The sequence below is a fragment of the Neoarthrinium moseri genome (assembly GCF_022829205.1).
Source record: "Neoarthrinium moseri strain CBS 164.80 chromosome Unknown scaffold2_Wmoseri_CBS_16480, whole genome shotgun sequence".
Lineage (NCBI taxonomy): Eukaryota > Fungi > Ascomycota > Sordariomycetes > Amphisphaeriales > Apiosporaceae > Neoarthrinium > Neoarthrinium moseri.
The window spans coordinates 1924839-1945026 of NW_026055116.1; the positions used below are offsets into that span (position 1 = coordinate 1924839).

The following is a 20188-nucleotide window of genomic DNA, read 5'->3' on the forward strand; positions in this document are numbered from 1 at the left end:
AGAGAATATTGTGAGTGTTAGCGCTGCTTACAAGGGTCTTAGTAATGACTTGCAGAGGAGAAATGTTTAGCCCGTACATGGCCTTGCCCCGTCCACCACTGCGGGCTCTAATCTTACGTCACGATTGGCGATATCCAGCACTGCTTATGCCGTGGATAGCAATGACAAAGCACTTGGTGCTGAATCCGAGCCGCGAGCCGCGCTACTTATGCACGGAGTGGGCAAGGCGTAGATAGAGAGAACATCATGACCTCTTGTGTTGAACAGGTATATATTGTTGAGCCAATTCCTCAAGCACACAGTTACCCCTCATTTTAGAGTGTCAAGTCCATGAACCTCCGAACCGTATCGTCCAGTACCTGGAGAGTCAATTGCCGCACTTCAAATCGTCTTTGCATTGCACGGCAGCCTATACTTGCAGCGACTCAGACTCAATCTCTTGCGTCTTTCGTAGCATACAGATCTTTGTCGTCAGCGTCGCGAACCTGCGCAGAATCCAGACCCGTGAATTCATCTCACAGCCACGTGCGCACACAGATCAGAATGGTGAGTCTCTCCGCAGGTCCAGCTTTCTGCGCCGTATGCACCTAGATGCAATCAGGTCTGAAGTCGAGCCCTGTGGAATAACACCCTGGCACACCTTGTTAACATCATGTACCAGTCCTCATCCGCCAGCAACATCACCCAGTGGGTGAAGCCCGGCGATAAGAGTGGCGAGTTCAAACGCCAGACCAGCGCGTTCCGTGACTGGATCTCGACAGAGCCGGGCGCCAAGTTCCCGCCTGAGAAGGGCCGCTACCACCTCTACATCAGCTATGCCTGTCCCTGGGCCTGCAGGGCGCTGCTTGCACGCAAGCTAAAGGGTCTGGAGGATTTTGTCAGCTTCTCTGTAGTGCACTGGCATATGGGCGAGAAGGGTACGTAGGCCTCACTTACTCTCGGTACTTCAAATGAATACCTGAGAGGACCGGCAGAGAAAGGAGAAACATCTGACAGGCCATGACAGGTTGGCGCTTTGCCACGGCTTCTGACACAGATGCCGAGGGCGAGAACGTGATCCCGGATCCCTTGCCAGGCCATGAGAACTACACCCACCTGCGGGACATCTACTTTGGAGTTGACCCGAACTACTCGGCGCGCTTCACAGTGCCGGTGCTCTTTGACAAGGTGCAGAAGACGATCGTGAACAACGAGAGCTCAGAGATCCTGCGCATGTTCGGCTCCGTGTTCAACGACCAGCTGCCAGCCGACAAGGCCGCCATCGACCTGTACCCGGAGGCGCTGCGCAAGGACATCGACGAGGTGGGCGAGTGGACCTACGACCAGATCAACAACGGCGTCTACAAGAGCGGCTTCGCCACTACCCAGGAGGCCTATGAGAAGAACGTCGTCGCGCTGTTTGAGGCTCTCGACCGCGTCGAGGAGCACCTGAAGAAGGGCAAGGGCCCCTACTACTTTGGTGAGACCCTGACCGAGACGGATATCAGAATGTAAGTTTTCCATCCCTGTTTCCTGCAGTGTAGTGGTACTGATATGTTTTGAAAGATTCATGACCATCATCCGGTTCGACCCCGTCTACGTCCAGCACTTCAAGTGCAACATCCGCGACATCCGCTCCGGGTACCCGGCAATTCACAAGTGGATGCGTAATCTGTACTGGAACAACGCGGCCTTCAAGGACACGACCAACTTCTTGCACATCAAGAACCACTACACCAAGAGTCATACCCAGATTAACCCGTTCTCGATCGCGCCGGTCGGGCCCCTGCCGGATATCTTGCCTTTGGATGATGAGGTGCCAGCCGTCAAGGCTCTCAAGGCGTAAGACCTTGGGGAGGGCGTTTGGATAGCAGTAGTCTCGGGGGTGTTAAATCAAGGGAATAAAGCCAAATTTTCACGCCGATGGATACTTATTGTATGTAGTCTATCAGATGCAGCCTACTATATGTAGCTAATTATAAAGCTTCACTTAACACAACCTTTGAAGGAATTCTGTACATTACCATTATGACAACAAACTAGGATTAGATTTGATGTGACGAAAGTGAACATAACTTCAGAGGAAGCTCACCCACATTTACTATAGTGGGTGCCGTACAGCCAGGCCAGTCCAATCATTAGCATTGGCAGTTCCCTATCGAGGCAATTGCCAGAAAGATATTGGTATGAGTTGCAATTCAGTCCCAATGATTATCGTTTGTATTAGCGAGGAAATTCCGTGATCAATGGTCGTCCTACCAGACGCATTCCTTTGCGAGTGCGTAAAACTGCCGTCGACATGTCACAATGCATTGATGGGTATGTAACTATGAAGTAGACTTGCCAAGCATATACATCGTGACTAGAAGAGGCAAATAACGGCAATTCGGTTCGTACCAAATGTACGGTACCTTTTCATCTGTACAACAGGACCATATCCTTGCATATGCAGACGTAACTCGCTGCTGTCGCCGCGTTACACAGTGTGACGCATGACAGCTGTAGATATTGATTCTCTGCATCTCGGCCCATCCCCACGATCGCAGGGAATGGAGCATATGCAATGCACTCACACGACTCACCCGGCAGGCGAGCGAGCCGCTCTTGGCACTTTTCGAATACTGCTACATCACTGCAACACAACCCAGCGCAAAACCCTTGTCCGGTTCATGTACGTCGCCCCATCCGACAAGGAAACTAGGTGGCAAGACGAGGCCGCCGACCTGGGCTGTGGGCATGCGGCACAATTAACTGACTGACTCGCATCTAACTCACCGAAGTACTATCGGCAATTGCCCCGGAGTGTTCGCGTGCTCAACCTGTGCCTTGCGCTCGCAGACATAACGACCACTAACCCCACACGTTCATTGGGCACCGGATAGGGTTACTTGCAGCGATGGAAAGGCGGCTTTGTCACACGTTGCTGCTACCGTGGAAGAAAGGACAGTACTTATTCGTTATTAACCACCGTGAGTAGACTGGGAGCTGACTAGAAACTTCATCTCCAGGGATAGAGAAGCCGGACCGGAACCCGCGGTTTGCCTCACGGCTGGGGGTATGCGCCAGTAGATGTAGGATATCAGCTCGGGCTTGAAAGTCAGATATATTACAAGCATAGAGTTGCTTGTATTCTGTATTGACGTGTGGTGGACCGAGTCACGGGTCTTGACCATGAATGATTAAGTACATCAGTTCAACTGCCTTGCCAGAGCGATGTCACAGAATACGCGAGGCAGAAACGGAAGACGGAACCGTAAAGTGTAGATGGAGTCACCGTTTCTGTGTCTCGTCAAGAGGGCCAGGAGTATACTGACCGGAGCGAGGACTCGGACCTGGAGTGTATATGTGTTCTATGACGCGCAAATTACGGGAACAATAAAGGGTAACTGTAGGCACATATAGCAATGTCGGGTCCATTGCCCACCCAAGTAATTGAAAGCACTTCTCTTTTACTATTGAAATTAGGCGCCTAATATTCCAAAATCATTCACGCTGGACTGCGATGACTCTCAATCATTTGCTTCAAGTTACCGAGTACATATGCCGTGTTTCTCATAGACTTCATTGACACTACGAGCAGGATAAAGAGGTACTTTATGTTGCATCGACGTTCTGAAAAATGATCGAAATTTAGTCGCATTACTTATTGAGCGAGAGAGCAACGGTTATCAGAGCAAAGTGACATGATATATCGAGCAGGAAAACCATTCTTGCCAGGGGGAGGAAGATGCCATAAGTGCGACTTTGTAAGTGGTCTCTCTCTGATCACACAAGTAGTCTGCATCGTCAGTGATTAAGGAATTCAGACTAGTTAGCCTCTACGGTACGAGTGTTCTATAAGTATTCCGGATTTCGTACGTCCTCTTGAAAGCAACACAGGATCTGGCCATGGTATCGTTTGTTTTAGTCAGTACACCATTAACTGCGGCTAGAGACACTCGACTAGAGGCTAGGCAACATGTAGGTAGGGAAAGCGCAGGTCAGTCCGCCGACACACCGAGAGATTTCCACATCTATCCCATAAGGTTACATTAATACACTGTCCTACGCTAATATTGGTATTGTATCGTCGCTGGAGAACAAGAACCATGTCACTAGGGTAACAGTCGAGTGGTACGAAGGCCATGTGAACTCATCAGCGATATTGTGGACGTGAACGCGGCTCGTGATATGCTACCTGGTTTGAGCTATCTGAACTATTGGTAGTCAGATATTTCCAAAAAATTATTTTGATGCACCATGAGTTCGTAGCGAAATTGCACCTGGTTGGTGACGAAGTCGGGTGGACAAGTCCCCACTCTTTCTCTGGTACGTAGGGATTTCCATCCAATGAACTGAATCAAAATATTATAGTAAACATAGATACTACTAAACACCCCATTTTCATACAAGACAGGGGATGTGGTCTAGTGGTATGACGTTTCCTTAGCATGCGCAAGCATGGAAAAGGTTCTGGGTTCGATTCCCAGCTTCTCCACATTTTTGCATCCATTGCAAATGGTGTTGGTCACGACAATCATGGTTTCGTTCCTTTTGTCCTTCTTTTACCTAGGGGAGTTTTTCTTTTAAAACTCTCCTGGAGTATCTTCCCCACATCTTCGGCTCTAACATCCTTCATCGCAAGCATGAATTATAAAGTGGTTGTAAGAGCCGCCGTGCCACTCAAGCCACTCTATCCCGGCTGTAGGGCTGAGCCCAGCAGTGAAATATGGGTTACGCAGATGAAACTCTGTGCGACAGGGATTCCTGCATCTCAGCCGCATGCTTTGCATCTCTGCTATCCATGGTCAATTTGCGTTGTTGACTTCTCACGATACAAAGGTGATGATTGACGTTCCGACTCAGACTGCAGAGCAGATTCAAGTCTTCATCTTGATATCAGAGTGTGCCTTCTTGACTACCAGTAGACCGCATGAAAATGACCGGATGGCTGCCTAGGTAATTTGGATCTCGCAGCCTTGTAGGCTCGGAGACCTGGAAGGCTTCATACAGAATGAGAATCAAGACATCGAACGAGCGCTGAAGTGTACTCTGCTGCCACTTCAAAGGTTAAATTTTTTCCCGCTTTATACACTTCTGCAAGTTGAAGAAGTAATCGAGTGGCGTTGAAAGTCTCATTTGTTCCTGGAGTCTTCACGTTTTGTGGCAGTGCGAGAGCGTAAGCAAGGTACTTTCACTTCATTGGTGCTCTAGTACTAGGGGTAGCTGCACCAGCATGATAAGCTGAAAAGAACAGGGGAAATCACATTGTCTTCCGGCAGCTACAGGCCAATGATTTCGAGGATGACTGCAAATAGTTGCTAAAATTGCTGTGCCTCCCCCGACTTGCCCCTGCACTTGTGTACTTTGATGCTTACGGTGGGTCTCTCTACTCGTGTTGAAGGTTGTCATGCATAATCAGGTCGAAGCGAGCTTGAGGTGGTTTAATCCCGTGGGGGCTGGATTCCAAGTCGCGAATTGTTCCAAGATTTTGATTCTTGCATCCTCACCTCTTAAGTGCTTCTATCAATCACCGATCTTGAGCGAGCATAGGGACCAAATCGAGCCAGGCAACATCGATATGAGAACTCACCGATGCACGGCGACGCAGCAAGCCAATGTGGCGATGGCCCTCGGGAATACCAGCATAACTTTCCTCGGCAGTATGATGCGGTTCCAATGAGCAATGTTCATCGACGTGATGCTTCCGCGGATGGAACAGTACCGTTGATTAAGTCAGCAGACGGTACTGGTAGCCTCTCTGTGGAAAAGCGCATATGGGAGCATGCTGGTCCGTCCGAGACTGAGTTTTACGATTGCCAGAAACAAGACTTCCAGGGGATAGATGACCGCAAGGAGCCAGACTACAAGCCATCAGCGCTCAGGTGGCCGTTCTTGAGCCTTTTGTTGCTTGCTTTGGTTGCTCTATTGAGCCTTCTAGCATACGGTCTTCATGTACTTCCTGTCAAGGACATTGGTATTATTGCGATGGTGGAAGGACAAGATGACTTGATAAGGCGACAAACTGGCCCGTTCCCAGGTAGTGCAATACCAGCGGTCGTGACAAGTCCCTCGAGAACATCTACAGCACATCACAATTCCGCTCGGACTACGCAGAATCTCACAACCACTATGCAAATCACCACAACGGGTGCTTATGGCGATGTTGACAAATCCATCACTCCGACTTCAGCCGCATCGCCAGCGTCTGATGCCTTTGGAGACGTCGACATAACCGTCACAGAACCTATTACAACCTCGACCACTACTAGCGCATTTGAGAATGTCGATACGACAGTAAAGGGTGCTTTTGGAAACGTTGATAAAACCATCACGGAGCCTATCGCATCCTCGACTGCGGCTGATGCATTTGGAAATGCTGATGAAACCATAAGTATAACAAGTCTCTTGACTAATACAGACGCTCATGGAAACGTTGGCCAGACCATGACAGTCTCGGACGGCACACCGACGTTGGCTTATATACCGGCTGCTGTCACAACGTTAACTAACTCGGCTGGACTCCCAACATTAACGTCCACAAGCACTCCTACCGCTATCACGATTCCGACAATTACAACACTAACCAACTCGGCTGGAGTTGCCACCGCTACTATGGTCACGAGCGTCCTTGCAACTCCTATTGTTAGCACGCTGACGGATAGTGCTGGCGTTGCAACCACAACTGTGACAAAATATCCCGTCATGCCATCGTCCACCTCAGTCGCTCCTCGTGTATACTATATCAGCTCTGCTGAGTACTTTGTCGGTTTCTGCCTACCAACCCTGCTGACGACCCTCGTGGCCATCCCCATCCGGATTCTTGATTTGAACGCCAAGTTATTTCAGCCTTGGCACGAACTTACACATACATCCGGGGCCACGGGTCGAGAGTCGCTGTACCTGCCTACCGGCGGGTTGGAAGCCGATTTCAATGGCTTGCGATCACTATTTGGTGGACAAGCACTCGTGTTTCTCACTACAGTCCTTTTGCTATGCTCTTCGCTGTTAACACCCCTCTCAGCTGAGGCCGTCGTCCTCCACCTCCGAGGGAATTGTCCTCCAGGGTCCGCAAAAGGCTGTACTTACGAGCTTGGCATCTTTTCACAGCCCGCGAAGGCGACTATTGTTTTGCTTGGCATCATGTGTTTCACAGTCATATTGCTCATCATCTTTCTAATGAGGTGGAGGACTGGCGTCAAGACGAACCCATGGAACATCAGCGGCATTGCAGGACTGACGCAGAACGGACATGTGAGAGCATTGTTCACGCATCATCTTCAGAGTAGCGTCAGCTCTGGAAAGTGCACAGAGAAGTCACTGAAGCTTATTATTGCCGACAGACGATTCAAGCTGGGATGGTTCCAAAACGATAGTGGGCAGATGGAGTACGGCGTAATGCTGTACGACCAAGACTCGGAAGGTAGTCCGCTTCACACTGACGACGCAGGTCTGCCAGAGGCTGAAGGATTTGAGAATTCGACAAGATCTCGAAACAACTTACCGTTCATGCTGGGCTACGTTGGGAGATTGATCTTCCTATCTCTTCTATCAGGGTTACTGGGGCTGATTTTGTACTACAACAATACTGGTGATGACACAGGGTTCGAGAGATTCATGGACAGCCAGTCGTTTGGCACAAAATTCCTATTCACCAGTGTTGGAGTTGTCATCACCCTCTTCTGGTCATCATTTGTCGGCAGTAAGTGACAAGACTAATGTAATTTTTGTTGCGGATGAGGAGGCATTAACACGCGCTCAGGTATCGCCATCATATCCCCCTACCAACTCCTCGCAAAGCAGCCGCAGCTAGCGGAACGATCCATCCTGCTTTCGCTCCCTACGAACTCCTTCAGCAGTGTCACATCTGGCTTTCGCCGCCGACATCTTCTCCTCGCGGTTGTTGGGTTAACAGCGATCCTCTCGGAGTTCCTCACGATCTTTCTGTCGAACATCCCTTATAGTGTCACACAAACATGGCTTGCATCACGGGTGTGTGCCTGGGGATCTATCAGTATCCTTGCTACCATGGTACTTGTCGTGGCAGGCAGCTTCTTGGTCAGGTGGCCTCATATGCCTGTGAATCCGAGCACCATCGCCGGTGCAATGTACTACGTGTGCGACAGCTGGATGCTGAACAACTTAGAGCATATCAGCATGCTGAACAGGAACGAGCGTGACTGGAGGGTCAAAACCATGGACCTGAAGTACCGACTGGGAAAACATATTGGACAGACTGGTGCTGTGAGAGTCGGAGTAGATAGGGTTGATGGAGAAGTCCTCATCTGACGTACTTCTAGCACTGTTGAACCAGTAAACAAATAACATATGCCTGGTCTCAACAGCACGAAGTTTGCCTATGTCTACCCGGCAAGCCTGCCTGAAAACACCTATCGAAGTAATTTTTGTGATATAAACGTTCAAGATCATGTTTATTGCTAGCTAATCGACCACATACATGCAAAGCCCACTTGAATACCCGTAATAGTATCCTTCATGGCTCAAAAGCTAGTTAATTATTAATCATATGCCGATATTTCAATTTGCAAGACCTCGCCAGTTTCAAATCCTTCTTCTGCTAGTTTGCTCCTCTGAACTTGAATTACAATTCTTGTGTGCTCGTGCACGTAAGTTTTGAAACCAAGCCCTTGTGCGTTGCAGCAAGGATGATCACGATTCTCAGCATCCTTCCTCATAGAATGCAGAACCTCTGCTCCGATATGACTCAGGAACATTTCAGGATCTGAAATAGTCTGCTGCTGTGCAGATGAAATGAATAGCCAGTCATCCGCTTTATTAGTCCACAGGTGATACGTAGCAAATACCCTTTCGCAAGCGTTTTCAGGTAATACGGTGGCCATATAGGGATAATGGACACGAAAACCCAAGAGACATTGGATTTCTTGACCATAAGCTGATATGAGTCGGAAACGGACATAGCCTACCAAGGTACGACCGCGTGAGGGCATCAAGAACAGTCCCTTCGTGGAGTCCCAATAATCCTGAGGTTCCACCCGGAGAAGTGTGATCCGTGCTAGATTCCATATGATAGGGATTGCTCTAATATACTGATTTGCGATTGTGGTAGCTAGGCTGGGACTAATGCATTTAGCAACGAAGAAAGTCTCCATGCGCCTGTTGAGAACCAGTGTTTTGGCGATACCTCGAAATGCGTTGGAACGAGAGAGAGTGCCGGGCCATATCCTTACAAAGCCACACCCGGCTATCCTCAGAAGGGGGATCCAGACGAATCCCACGGGCTTTTCCTTATCAATAACTTCGATACATTCCAAGTCGAGCCCATGCTGATCACGACCTTCCGGAAAAATAGTAATGTAGTCAGTGAATCGCATACCCTTGTTTGTTAAGGTAAACTCCACATCCTTTTTGCTGTGATTCGCCACGGCCCGAATATTCCCGCTATGTATGAATTCCGCTGGCGAACTCGCAAATATGCCACGGACAACTTCGTTATCAGAGAGTGATATCCAAGCAAAGATTGATCGATCATTTGTATCCTTGATGATATGTTCTTGAAGTCTAATGAATGCCTGCTCTCCTTCGCCGTAGATCAAGGGCATATGGACACCAAACAAGCCGAGCAAGCAATACGCTGTGTCCTCGACACGCGTCGTGCGTCGTCGAGAAGCCCACGACATCTTTCTGGCGACACCACAGTCTTGGGCTTCATCGCAGTCCAGAAGAGACTCCCAGGGCACCGTTGTAATCCTTTTAATCCTTTCGAGTTGTGATTTCAACTCTGATTTGGTGCCCCGAAGGCCCCATCGCTGGTCGTAGAAGAGAACATTTGGCGGAGCTATCAGCTCTTGGAGCGTCCATCCACGCTCGAACCAACGGCATTTGGAGAGCTCAGCTTCAAATAGCTCTGGTGAAGACATGCCATCGCGTGCCGGGAGGTCAGACAGAAAGACAAAGCATGCTCTGGATTGTTTATACCATTGCCACATGGAGTTGATGGCCTCCGTCAGCTCTGCACTCGACGATTTGTCTATGCAGCAGGTATCAACCCAGCAGTACTGCAGGGGCGGGTCATGCTTGAGAGCATGCTCGCAAGTCTGGACAATCTTGCCATATCCTTTTCTTGCTGCAGCGGTTGAGGTGTCCTGGAAATCCTGGAAAGAGACTTCCTCGTCCCCCCAGGTATGGGAAAGAATAGCGTAGGGAGCGTCTGTCGCGTTGTGGAAGAACTCGAGCTTCAGCGTCGTTGCGTTGATAAGCCACATGGTTTGAGGTATTGAAGATTTCAGACGCTCGCTTTACTTTCTGGTGTGAACAAAAGGCAGAAACAAGGCAAGAATATAACTGGAGAATGAAGAAGTCTCATTGAGATGTCAGAGAAGTATATTCAGTGTGCAGCCCAGCTGATTTTGTCGAGGCTGACAGCACGCGCCTCTGCCACCTATGCACACTTTCACACTCATGTGCATTGCGCGGCCAATGGGAATGTGAGAGCTGTGGTTGACGTACCAACTGCATAAAGACATGGAAATCAGGAAAACATGCTGTTAACAGAAACCGAGTAATCCTCTGTTTTTTCCTATTTCCCTCTTTTCCTTTTCTCCTCTATCTCAGTTGGCTGTTACCAGAGCATGAGACGCCTAGGGCATGGTATACTGTAGTGTAGTACCTAGTAGACTGCCCTATGTTAGCAGTGCAGTAAGTCAGACAACCACGAGACCGACTTAAGGTACTTAACCTAAGTAACCAGACATCGCTGGGGGGGGCTGGTTACAGGGGAGAGGCCTAGATAAGCCCCACGTTCAGCGATAAGCTCAACCCCGCTAAAATTTGATCTGCAGCACCGAAGGTGGTGGGTGGCTCTCAGACTGGCGATACCCTCGATTGAGTCATCCCAGTCCCGAGAACTGCCCGTCCTTCCCACCCACCTTTCTCACCGCATACGAGAACGTGCCAGATCACAGGCCGTATACCGCACACACTCACCATGGACCTCGACACGCCGCCGCCCTCCGCCGTGCCCAATGGCGCTGCCGCCGCCGCAGAGGACGACGCCGACCCCATCATCGCGTCGTACAACGTCTTCACAAACCCGGCGCCCGCGTCGACCCGCAAGATCCTGATCCTGCAGCACCCCAACAAGCAGGGCGACATGCGGGGCGACAACCCGCCGCTGTCCGAGGTGCGCGTCAAGCCCTCATCGGGCATGCTCGAGGTCGACGTCCCGCTTAGTTATCACGACGGCTCCTACGACCGCGACAAGGGCATGCGCTGGGGCCAGGCCCTGCAGCGCAGCATGAACCAGAAGAACGGCGGTAGCCACGGCCTCGCCGGCGGCTTCGGCGTCGGCGTCCCCGCCCCCCGTGCCGGCCGCCGCAAGGAGGAAGACCGCGAGACCTACGACTGGACCGAGGCTGTGCGCCGCGACCAGGTCTTGCGCACCCAGACCCTCGGCGGCCAGTACGCCGGCCGCAACGCCGAGGATGAGGAGTGCAAGTGGATGGTGGGTGTCTTCAAGGGAGGTAGGTCAATTCGTTCCAGATCCCAACTAAGAAGAGAGCGAGCCCTGGCCGTGACTGACTCCGGTCTGCGTACCAGGAAACCTCCACCTCACCCCAGCCCAGTCTGAGATCCAACTACGGCCACAGCTGCACCACCTCGATGCGGTGGCCGAACAGGACCGCCTCACGCGGCCACGCGAGGGCCAGGGCCCGGGTCTAGGCGGGGCCGGCCCCGGCAAGGACGGACCCGGCGCGGGCGCGCAGCCGGCGCCCAAGGCCATCACCATGACGATCAAGACGACGGCGTCGGGCGACCAGCTGGTGACCGAGACCATGGCGGACCGGCTGCGGATGGTGCAGATGGAGAACTGGCAGAAGCTGCGGTTCGTCGACGAGGACGCCGACGACGCCTGGGAGCTGTACAACAAGACGCTGCTGTACCGGTCGCCCGCCGCGCTGGCCGAGGCCGGCGCCCAGGACCCCAAGGGCAAGGGCAAGGAGGCCGCCGTCAAGCTCGACGAGGACGAGAAGGAGGACCTCGAGCACCGGGCCACGCGCCTGCGCACCCGCTGGGGCGAGGAGGACCTGCTGCATGCCATCGCCGGCAAGGACCGCCAGGGCGTGCTGGAGGGGTACGGAAACACGTCCATGCCGGGGATCAAGCCCGAGGACGTCGTCGAGGACGGCGCGGTCAAGAAGGAGGGCGCCGACGGCTCGGCTGCGGGCGCCAGGAAGCCGTCTGCTGCTGCCGCGGCCAAGGGGAAGGCAAAGGCCACTGCCACCGCTGCCACCGCCGGTCCCTCCACTGCAGCGAGACGAGCACCAGCCAAGGGCAAGGCGCCTGCGTAGGGTCTGATCATGGAGATCGACTGAGAAGGTCTGCCATATACACTGGGGAGATAAGGGCTCTACGGGGCAAAAAGAATCATGCATTGCTAGGCGTTCTTGTATGGCATCAATCACATTGACTGGCGTTTTCGCCGAGGGAAGGCGAAGGGTAGGCAAAAATTAGTACATATCAACATGACGGGTTCTGTCGCCCGTGTTTTTCCCTTTCATTCACCGCATTTTCTGTCTAAACTAATCTCACATGGCGGCTGATGACTCCTCGTCTGGGTAGATAGAGAAAAGAGGCTGCCCAGATCCAGGTGGCCAACGCAGCCTTGTGGGTTTTGTGGTGCAAAATCGCCACCCATAATAATTAACGGCATTTGATACCGAGCGTATTCGGTGTGCCGTCAAAATCCAGAGGTAAACTGACAAGATCGTGATTCTCGTGGAATCAAATGGCGAGGATCGAGGATGCTCATTGCCGGCGTCAAACAGGACAAGCCGCCCCCCAGCACGCCCCCACAGGCGCCGGAGCCAGCGTCTCGAATGCCGTCGGTATTCCACGGGCTTTCCATCCACTAGTCCTCTAGTCATTATTGCAGATCCCGATGTTGTCCTCTATCCGACTTCTAGAGTTGGATTTACTGCAACAAGCTTCTCTGACTCATGGCAACATAGATCGTACTTGCTTTGGGGCTCGTCAACTACTGCAGAAGCTCAACGTCAAGACCGATAGAGCGCATGAACAGATTGACGTTGTCGAGACGCTGCTTGCCCATATCAGCAGGCAGAGTCTTGGCCATGGCCACGGTGTCCATGACCCGGTCCTTGACGGCAAGGACCAGACGCTGCTGTTCATCCGGGCTAGCACCGATACCGATGGCCGCCAAGAACTGCCAGACGTAGATATCCTCTCCTGAGGTTACGGTACCAGGGAAGATATAAGAAAGAGTAGGCTCCAAGTGGTTGAAGAAGGTGTTGAATGTGGCAGCCCTGTAAGTCAAAATGTTAGCTTCAGGGAGGAATATGATTATTGCAGCGTAGCTTACCACTGTTGCCAGAGTTGTTCATTGGCGACGCCAGCTTGCTTGATGATCTCGGCACGGCTGAGGATCATGGTCAACATGGATATACCGATCCTAGTGCGGGCAATGGTGTCGATGTTGAGTCTTTGAATGATTATGCCGAGGACGGCGGTTACGATTTGAAGTTCCGCGTCAGCCAGGAGGTTGAATAGCTGTGGCATGACAGCCATGGAGAACAACTCGATGCTCTCGCGTGTGCCAGCGGAGAGGTTGATAGGTTCTCCAGACTGAACCTGTGCGCCTTGCACCACATCCAACTGATCCAGATGAACAATGATCAACGTGAGGATTGTAGTTCTCTGCTCGTGGCTCAGGACGCGGAAAACTCGGGGAACGGCCTTCTTGCCTTTGGGGTGCGAGAGAAAGGTGATGAAAGGATGGACCTGGTTAGGTCCAACTTGCTCATGGATCTTGAGCGCATCCCATAGCTGATTGTTGAGCTTGTCGGCCACGGCGTGCCATTCGGCTACCTGCTGCTGTACCTCCGGGGTAGGGTTGGCGCCAGGCGGTGGCATGGTGCGCTCGTGGTCTTCCATCTTCATCAAGATCATGTAGACATCCTCGATGGCGCGAAGGGCTACCTTGCGGTCGTTGATGCTCACGGGGCGCTGAGAACTGGGCGGTCGGTTGGCATCGCTACCACTCTCGGTGCGCTTGATGTTCAACAAAGGCTTGGGGGTCTTTGCATTGCTGAAGGAAATCTTGCCCAAGCTGCCTTCAATGACAAGTTGCTTGTTCTTGGGCTTGTTCTTGGCGGCCTCGACAGCACGTTGAACCTGCTGCTCCATTCTCTGGACATGGTTCTCAGGTCCACGGCCGTGCCGTCTCATGCCACCATGTCGGTTACCAGTCTGGAACAAATACGTCTGGGCAAAGTTGTTGAGGGGCGCGTTGGGGTTTGGTCGTTGAGCGGCCTTAAGGGAGCTATGAACCTGGTAGTAAAAGTCTTCGTTGAGAGCAGCGTCCGTTCCGTATTCCGAGGGGTCACCAGTTGCCGATACGAGCTGCTGGAGCTGGATTCTGGTGATAAAGCTCTTGTCATGCGGTGTCATCAGGCCATTGTCTCGCGACAGCATATGGATCTTGTGGTTTCGCTTAGCACGACGAACCTCGGCCTCCAGGAACGCCGCCTTGTCCTGCTCAGAGAGGTTTCCAACTTGGCCAGGCTGCATAGCTTGGACTTGCTGGTTGAGAGACTTCTGGTGCCTGTGGGCGGGTTGCTGGGGCACGCGGCCAGAGTCACCAGACGCTCGGTTGGGGTTCTGCAGGATCTGCGTAGGTGCCACGGAGGGCGATTGCGACTGCGGCTGAGGCTGGTGCTGTTGCGACAGAGGGCTGGGCGCATTAGGCGCGGCATGCTTGGATGACGGGCGCTGCAGAATGGTGATGGGGTGGCCATGAGGACCACCGGTCTGGGCTTGTGCGGGCTGACGGGCTTGCGGCGGCTGGATCTCGGGCTCCTGGCGAAAGTGCTGCTGCTGCTGGAACTGCTGTTGAGCGTGCACCTGAGCTTGAGGAGGCTGGGTGACCATGGGCCTCGTAGCTTGAGCGCGCAGACTTGCCTCCACCTCCTCCAGGCTCATGAACTTGCGAGCAGAAGGCGCAGAGGGTGCGGGTTGGGCAGTCGGCGTGGCTGTCTGCTTGGGCGCAGTGCCCCAGATGGAGGCATCGACCTTAAGCTCGGGTTCGGGCTCCTGGTACTTCTCATAGCCGCTGCGAGCCGGGCGGATCTGGGGGGGATAAGCATGGCTGGCATAGCCGTAGCCGGCGGGGGCAGCGCTGGGAGCGTGCTGAACAGGGGCCTTGAAGGTGGGCTGCTGGCGAGTGAAGCGAGCATGCTCCTCTTCCATCGCATTGGTGACCTTGGAGGTGGCGCCAAAGAAGTCAAAATCTTTGCCAACAGGAGCAGAGGCAAAGGCCTCGTCACCACCAAAGGTGTCGTCATTGAGAGCATCGTCGGTCTCGTCGAGCTGGTCACCTAGCCCATCGTATCCGTCCTCAAACTCCAATGCGTCCATGTCGTCATCGTATTTCGAGAGATCGGCGAAGGGATCGTGGTGCTGGCCGAAGCCAGGCGCGGCCATGTTATGACCAGACATTGCGGCAGCAGACGGGTTGCTCCAGCAATTAGTGGTGGGAGCGTAGTAATGTAGTAGTCTGAATTCTGCGATCAATCAGTACCCTGCATTAAGTGACAGGCAAGATGATGGGGAGTGGTGGGAGTAGGAAGATGCCGCGGATGCAGAAACCCGCAAGAATGGCGAAGATGGAGGAGAGGGGCGGTAGTCGCTGAGGGGAGAACAAGATGGGGTATTGGCGATAGAAAGCAGTCCGCAGAACACATGCCGCCGCATCGACGACAAGCTGTGAAAGCTGAGGTCTCGTGGGTCATGGATATTCACGGTCACGATCCATGTCGTCGACGTGGGGTAGACATCAGGGCTCCGGTGTGAGCTCAAGCACTTGCTTTGCCCTGGCCGGCCGGAGGTGCACTGCGCACAGCAGACAAGGTGGTAGCTTCCCTAGGTGACTCACAGCTAAGAGAACTCGGGACTCGGTCGAACTAAGGCGTCTTTGAGGTCCTGGATCATGATGCGACAAAAACGGGCTTGGGTCGAGAGGAAGTGCGAGGAGGGTTCAGCCGGCGTCGCAAAGGCGCAGCAGAGCCGTGGAATCGCGGCTGGACAATAAAAGACGGATAATGTGCAACACCAAACAAGGCGACCGTTTGAGCGCCGGGGTAAGTGTTCAAGGTAGGTATGTACGGGTGCGAGAAGAACAAGCAGGTTAATCGGAAGGGCGAGGTGAACCAAAGCAGCTCTTGGGGGGTCAAGACCAGCCGCGGCGCACGGTTCGTGATGATGATTTAACGATGGTTAGGTCAAGCATTGGGGCCAAGCGCCCACCAGGCCGCCGGGCGCCAGGTTTATCCTTTGCCGTTCCTTAGCGTCTTTTCCGCCTTAGGCGGGCTAGGTCAACGTCCAGCAGGTGCAGGTGAGGGCCTCTCCAGGCGCGCCTAGGCTCTGGCTGGCCAAAGCGTCTCGCCGGATGGCTCATCCTCAGTCTCCAACTTACATGCCATTATTATCCATCCTACTGTGCTGTACAGCTGTAGTTAAGGCACGTGTGGTATGTATCAACGACAAGGCTGATATAATGTACAAAGCAACTTGATATGTATCTCTGCGATACATGCAACGTGCTGGGTCACTGGACATGATTATGCCCCTACCTGTGGACACTTGAGCTGGAACCTGTTGGTCTTGAGTACTCAGGCCATTATTCCGTAAGGGAGTACGGAACTTCCCTATGCCCAATCTACTTTGGATTACCGCAAGATGCACCATCTGAACCTGGGCTGCAGTATACAGGGAAAAAGCACTGTTGCAAAACGGACAAGGCAAGCTTGCAAGGCAAGTCTACAGTACATGCGTCCTTTCGCCATAGTTGGGCTGTGGCACCGGATCACAGTACCTTCAAGACCTGTAGGGTTCGGGCGATATAGCACTGGCTGTGCAACTTCAGACTCCCCATAGATCATCCATCGCCCCGAGTCTCTATCGGATCCTCACGGTGGCAACATGGACCAATGTTTTGAAACTTGCCGAGCGCACCGATTTTTGGACAAATGCTATCCATGACGGCGTCTGTTCAAGCCATTAAAATTTTGAGTTGAAACACGCATATGTCATGCAAAGTGGTTGCATTGGCGGTCTTTGGTAGTCAAATTGGTGGCTTCACTGTCAAGAATACATAGATATGGGCCCAGTATTGGCGCAGAGACTCTGCGATACGCGTGTACTACGGAGCACCCAACGGCCAATTGACAAACGGGAAGACTCGAGGTCACTGCGGGAATGGGAGTAGCGCAGACGTGGAAGCCGGCACACGGCATACGCATTCGGCTCCAAAGTTTGTGCTATAGGCCGGTACACAGTAATGGACAACATAGACGAAACAATCGCTGACAGATGAGGACGAGACCTCTGGCTCCCCGAATGGGCTCCCTACTGTAGTCGAGGGACGACGGCTTGATAAGAGTGCGACACGAAGTTCTGGAACACTGCACGCCAAGACCACGGGGGATCTACCATTCGGGAGTCGCTGGACTCGGCAGCTAGTCCCGAGCGGGCATCGCCAACCTTGTCTCCATGCTGTCCTTTTGGGGCAAGTTAGGGGGGGTGGCCACGGTTCACGACCCCTGGATCGGTCCCCCGTTGATTGCATTGAGCGCAGCTGAAAACCCTGGGGTCCAGCGGAAGGAATACGCCCAGCGAAAGCAGCAGGCGGGAGGGAGGAAAAAGGAAAAAAAGGTTCCATGTTCAAATGATCCCCTACCTTAGCCTTGCCCCGTATCTCGACGCGTGGTCGTGTCGAGTCCTCCTCTCGTCCCTCCTCTAGAAACTGCGTCTCTGCGTGGGTTTGTCCAGCCTGGACTTAAGGTTCGGGCGGTTTGATAGACCAGTTAACACTCTCTTCTGTACACCTGTCTGCTTCTTCCTGCTTTGACGAACCACACCCCCTTTAAGTAACCGTTGCCCATTGAACGTTTACCTTTTTGTCGAGGCCCCTCCCCCGACGCAGGCTCTCATTCGTAGACGGGGCCCCCCCTAGTCTCCTCGTAGCTAATCTCCCTTTTTCTCACCTCGTGTTACGAGGGCCATGAAATAAAAAGGGCTCCTTGTTCTCGGATCTACGCAACCAAAGTGGCCCCACCCCTTTTCTACGCGGACAGGCCCCAGGACAGGACAGGAAAGCTGGACCGCAAATACGACGCCCGCCAATCGACCTTCGTGAAACGCGAGGCGACCTTGGACCTGGATGAGCCAGTGACATCTGTCAAAGTCTCGCCTCCCCCGTTTGCCTGCCCCAAACCGCACTCATCCATCTTCTCTACACGCCTTGCTTACCACCATCGCGGGCAAGCAAAAATGGCGGCCGGCAGCGCGCGCATTGTGCGATACATCCTCCTGGCATTCTTTGTAAGTGGCCTGGCTCCCAGCCTGACCTCGCAGGGTCATCTCGACCTCTTCTAACACGCAAACGCCCCTCAGTTCTTCGCCGTCGTCTACTTCGTCTCCCATTCCTCCTACGATGGCGTGCCGTTGACCACCGACTCCCTGAGGGCCGGCAAGGGCTCGACGACCAGCTCCGAGAAGGACACATCCTCCGGATCCAAGGGAGCTGCCAGCAAGGATGCCGGCAAGTCGAGCAGCTCGAGCGGCACCAGCTTCGGCAGCAGCCCCGGCACCCCCTCGACCTCGCACCAAGACCTCGCTGAGGCCCCGATGGCCCTGACTCCTGCCGACGCCGGCTGGGACAACCTGCTGGGCACGGCTCCTGGCCCCCGTATGAACGCCACCTTTGTCACGCTTGCGCGGAACAGCGACGTGTGGGAGATTGCACGCTCCATCCGCCAGGTCGAGGACCGCTTCAACCGCCGCTACAACTACGACTGGGTCTTCCTGAACGACAAGCCCTTCGATGCCACCTTCAAGAAGGTCACGTCCTCGCTCGTGTCCGGCAAGACGCACTACGGCGAGATCCCCAAGGAGCACTGGTCCTTCCCCGAGTGGATCGACCAGGACAAGGCCAAGAAGGTCCGCGAGGACATGGCCCAGCGCAAGATCATCTACGGCGACTCGGTCAGCTACCGTCACATGTGCCGCTACGAGTCCGGTTTCTTCTTCCGCCACCCGATCATGAACAACTACGAGTGGTACTGGCGTGTCGAGCCCAGCGTCGAGCTCTTCTGCGACGTCCACTACGACCCCTTCCGCTTCATGGCCGAGAACAAGAAGAAGTACAGCTTCGTGCTGAGTCTGTACGAATACGTCGAGACCATCCCCACCCTCTGGGACAGCACCAAGAAGTTCATGAAGAACCACCCCGAGCACATTGCCGAAGGCAACTCGATGGGATTCCTCAGCGACGACGGCGGCGACAGCTACAACCACTGCCATTTCGTATGTGTACCGGCTCCTCACTTTTCGCAACATGCTAACTTTTTTCTCTAGTGGTCCAACTTCGAGGTCGGCAACCTGAACTGGCTGCGATCCCAGCCCTACATTGACTACTTTGAGGCCCTCGACAAGGACGGCGGTTTCTTCTACGAGCGATGGGGCGATGCCCCTGTGCACTCCATTGCCGCCAGCTTGTTGCTGAAGAAGGAGGAGATCCACTTCTTCAACGACATTGCCTACTACCACGTTCCCTTCACCCACTGCCCCACCGGCGAAAAGGTGCGAACAGACCTTCGTTGCCACTGTAACCCCAAGGACAACTTTGACTGGAAGGGCTACTCTTGTAAGTTCCTGGTCTTCCCTCCTGAAACAATGTCTCGGCATAGGGTTACTAATGTGAGACTAGGCACGTCGAGATACTTTGAAATTAATGGCCTGGAGAAGCCGGAAGGCTATGAGAACCAGCAAGACTAGGCCCAACGGTTCAGTCACTTTGTAATCCTAGAAGGGGGGGGTGTTTCGAAAAATGGTCTAAACAGTAACCTAACGAGTTCACATCTGCATCTCAAAAACGGTTTTCTACGGGGAATGGCCAAATCTGGGGGATGGGTTCAGGCGTCACAGGGTTTTTTCACACGACATCAATTTGGAGACACAGTTCCGGAATTCTTATGTAGATATACATTGCAAGCTATGGCATCCAAAACCAGATCCGTGTCTGGCCTGATTTTCTACCCGTCACATAATTGTCACATTAGTGTACACAATATGCGCGATACGCCTGTAGTACCGCACCCGTCTCCCATGAAATTTTGGCCACGCATTGCTTGACCCCTGTCGCTCTATAGTCCCCTATCACCCTTCTATCCAG

At 53.2% G+C, this 20188-nt stretch overlaps 6 protein-coding genes across 6 annotated transcripts; 4 read left to right on the plus strand and 2 right to left on the minus strand.

The window, feature by feature from the left end:
- Nucleotides 1–652: 652 nt before the first annotated feature.
- On the plus strand, nt 653–1825 carry JN550_001352 (uncharacterized protein; the record flags this gene model as incomplete). Its single annotated transcript, XM_049312125.1, has 3 exons — nt 653–917; nt 1007–1490; nt 1546–1825. The coding sequence occupies 3 exons, from the start codon at nt 653–655 to the stop codon at nt 1823–1825; spliced, it is 1029 nt and encodes a 342-aa protein (XP_049177258.1).
- Nucleotides 1826–5553: 3728 nt separating this feature from the next.
- Nucleotides 5554–8247, plus strand: JN550_001353 (uncharacterized protein; the record flags this gene model as incomplete). Its single annotated transcript, XM_049312136.1, has 2 exons — nt 5554–7660; nt 7721–8247. The coding sequence occupies 2 exons, from the start codon at nt 5554–5556 to the stop codon at nt 8245–8247; spliced, it is 2634 nt and encodes an 877-aa protein (XP_049177259.1).
- An 819-nt stretch (nt 8248–9066) lies between these two features.
- JN550_001354 (uncharacterized protein) lies at nt 9067–10202 on the minus strand (the record flags this gene model as incomplete). The annotated part of the gene is made up of 2 exons (XM_049312147.1): nt 9067–9093; nt 9168–10202. The coding sequence occupies 2 exons, from the start codon at nt 10200–10202 to the stop codon at nt 9067–9069; spliced, it is 1062 nt and encodes a 353-aa protein (XP_049177260.1).
- Nucleotides 10203–10924: 722 nt separating this feature from the next.
- On the plus strand, nt 10925–12287 carry JN550_001355 (uncharacterized protein; the record flags this gene model as incomplete). The annotated part of the gene is made up of 2 exons (XM_049312158.1): nt 10925–11459; nt 11536–12287. 2 exons carry the CDS (start codon nt 10925–10927, stop codon nt 12285–12287), a joined length of 1287 nt encoding a protein of 428 aa, XP_049177261.1.
- Nucleotides 12288–12973: 686 nt separating this feature from the next.
- JN550_001356 (uncharacterized protein) lies at nt 12974–15453 on the minus strand (the record flags this gene model as incomplete). Its single annotated transcript, XM_049312169.1, has 2 exons — nt 12974–13262; nt 13319–15453. The coding sequence occupies 2 exons, from the start codon at nt 15451–15453 to the stop codon at nt 12974–12976; spliced, it is 2424 nt and encodes an 807-aa protein (XP_049177262.1).
- Nucleotides 15454–18285: 2832 nt separating this feature from the next.
- Nucleotides 18286–19791, plus strand: JN550_001357 (uncharacterized protein; the record flags this gene model as incomplete). The annotated part of the gene is made up of 4 exons (XM_049312180.1): nt 18286–18336; nt 18409–19320; nt 19372–19660; nt 19724–19791. The coding sequence occupies 4 exons, from the start codon at nt 18286–18288 to the stop codon at nt 19789–19791; spliced, it is 1320 nt and encodes a 439-aa protein (XP_049177263.1).
- Nucleotides 19792–20188: the final 397 nt, after the last annotated feature.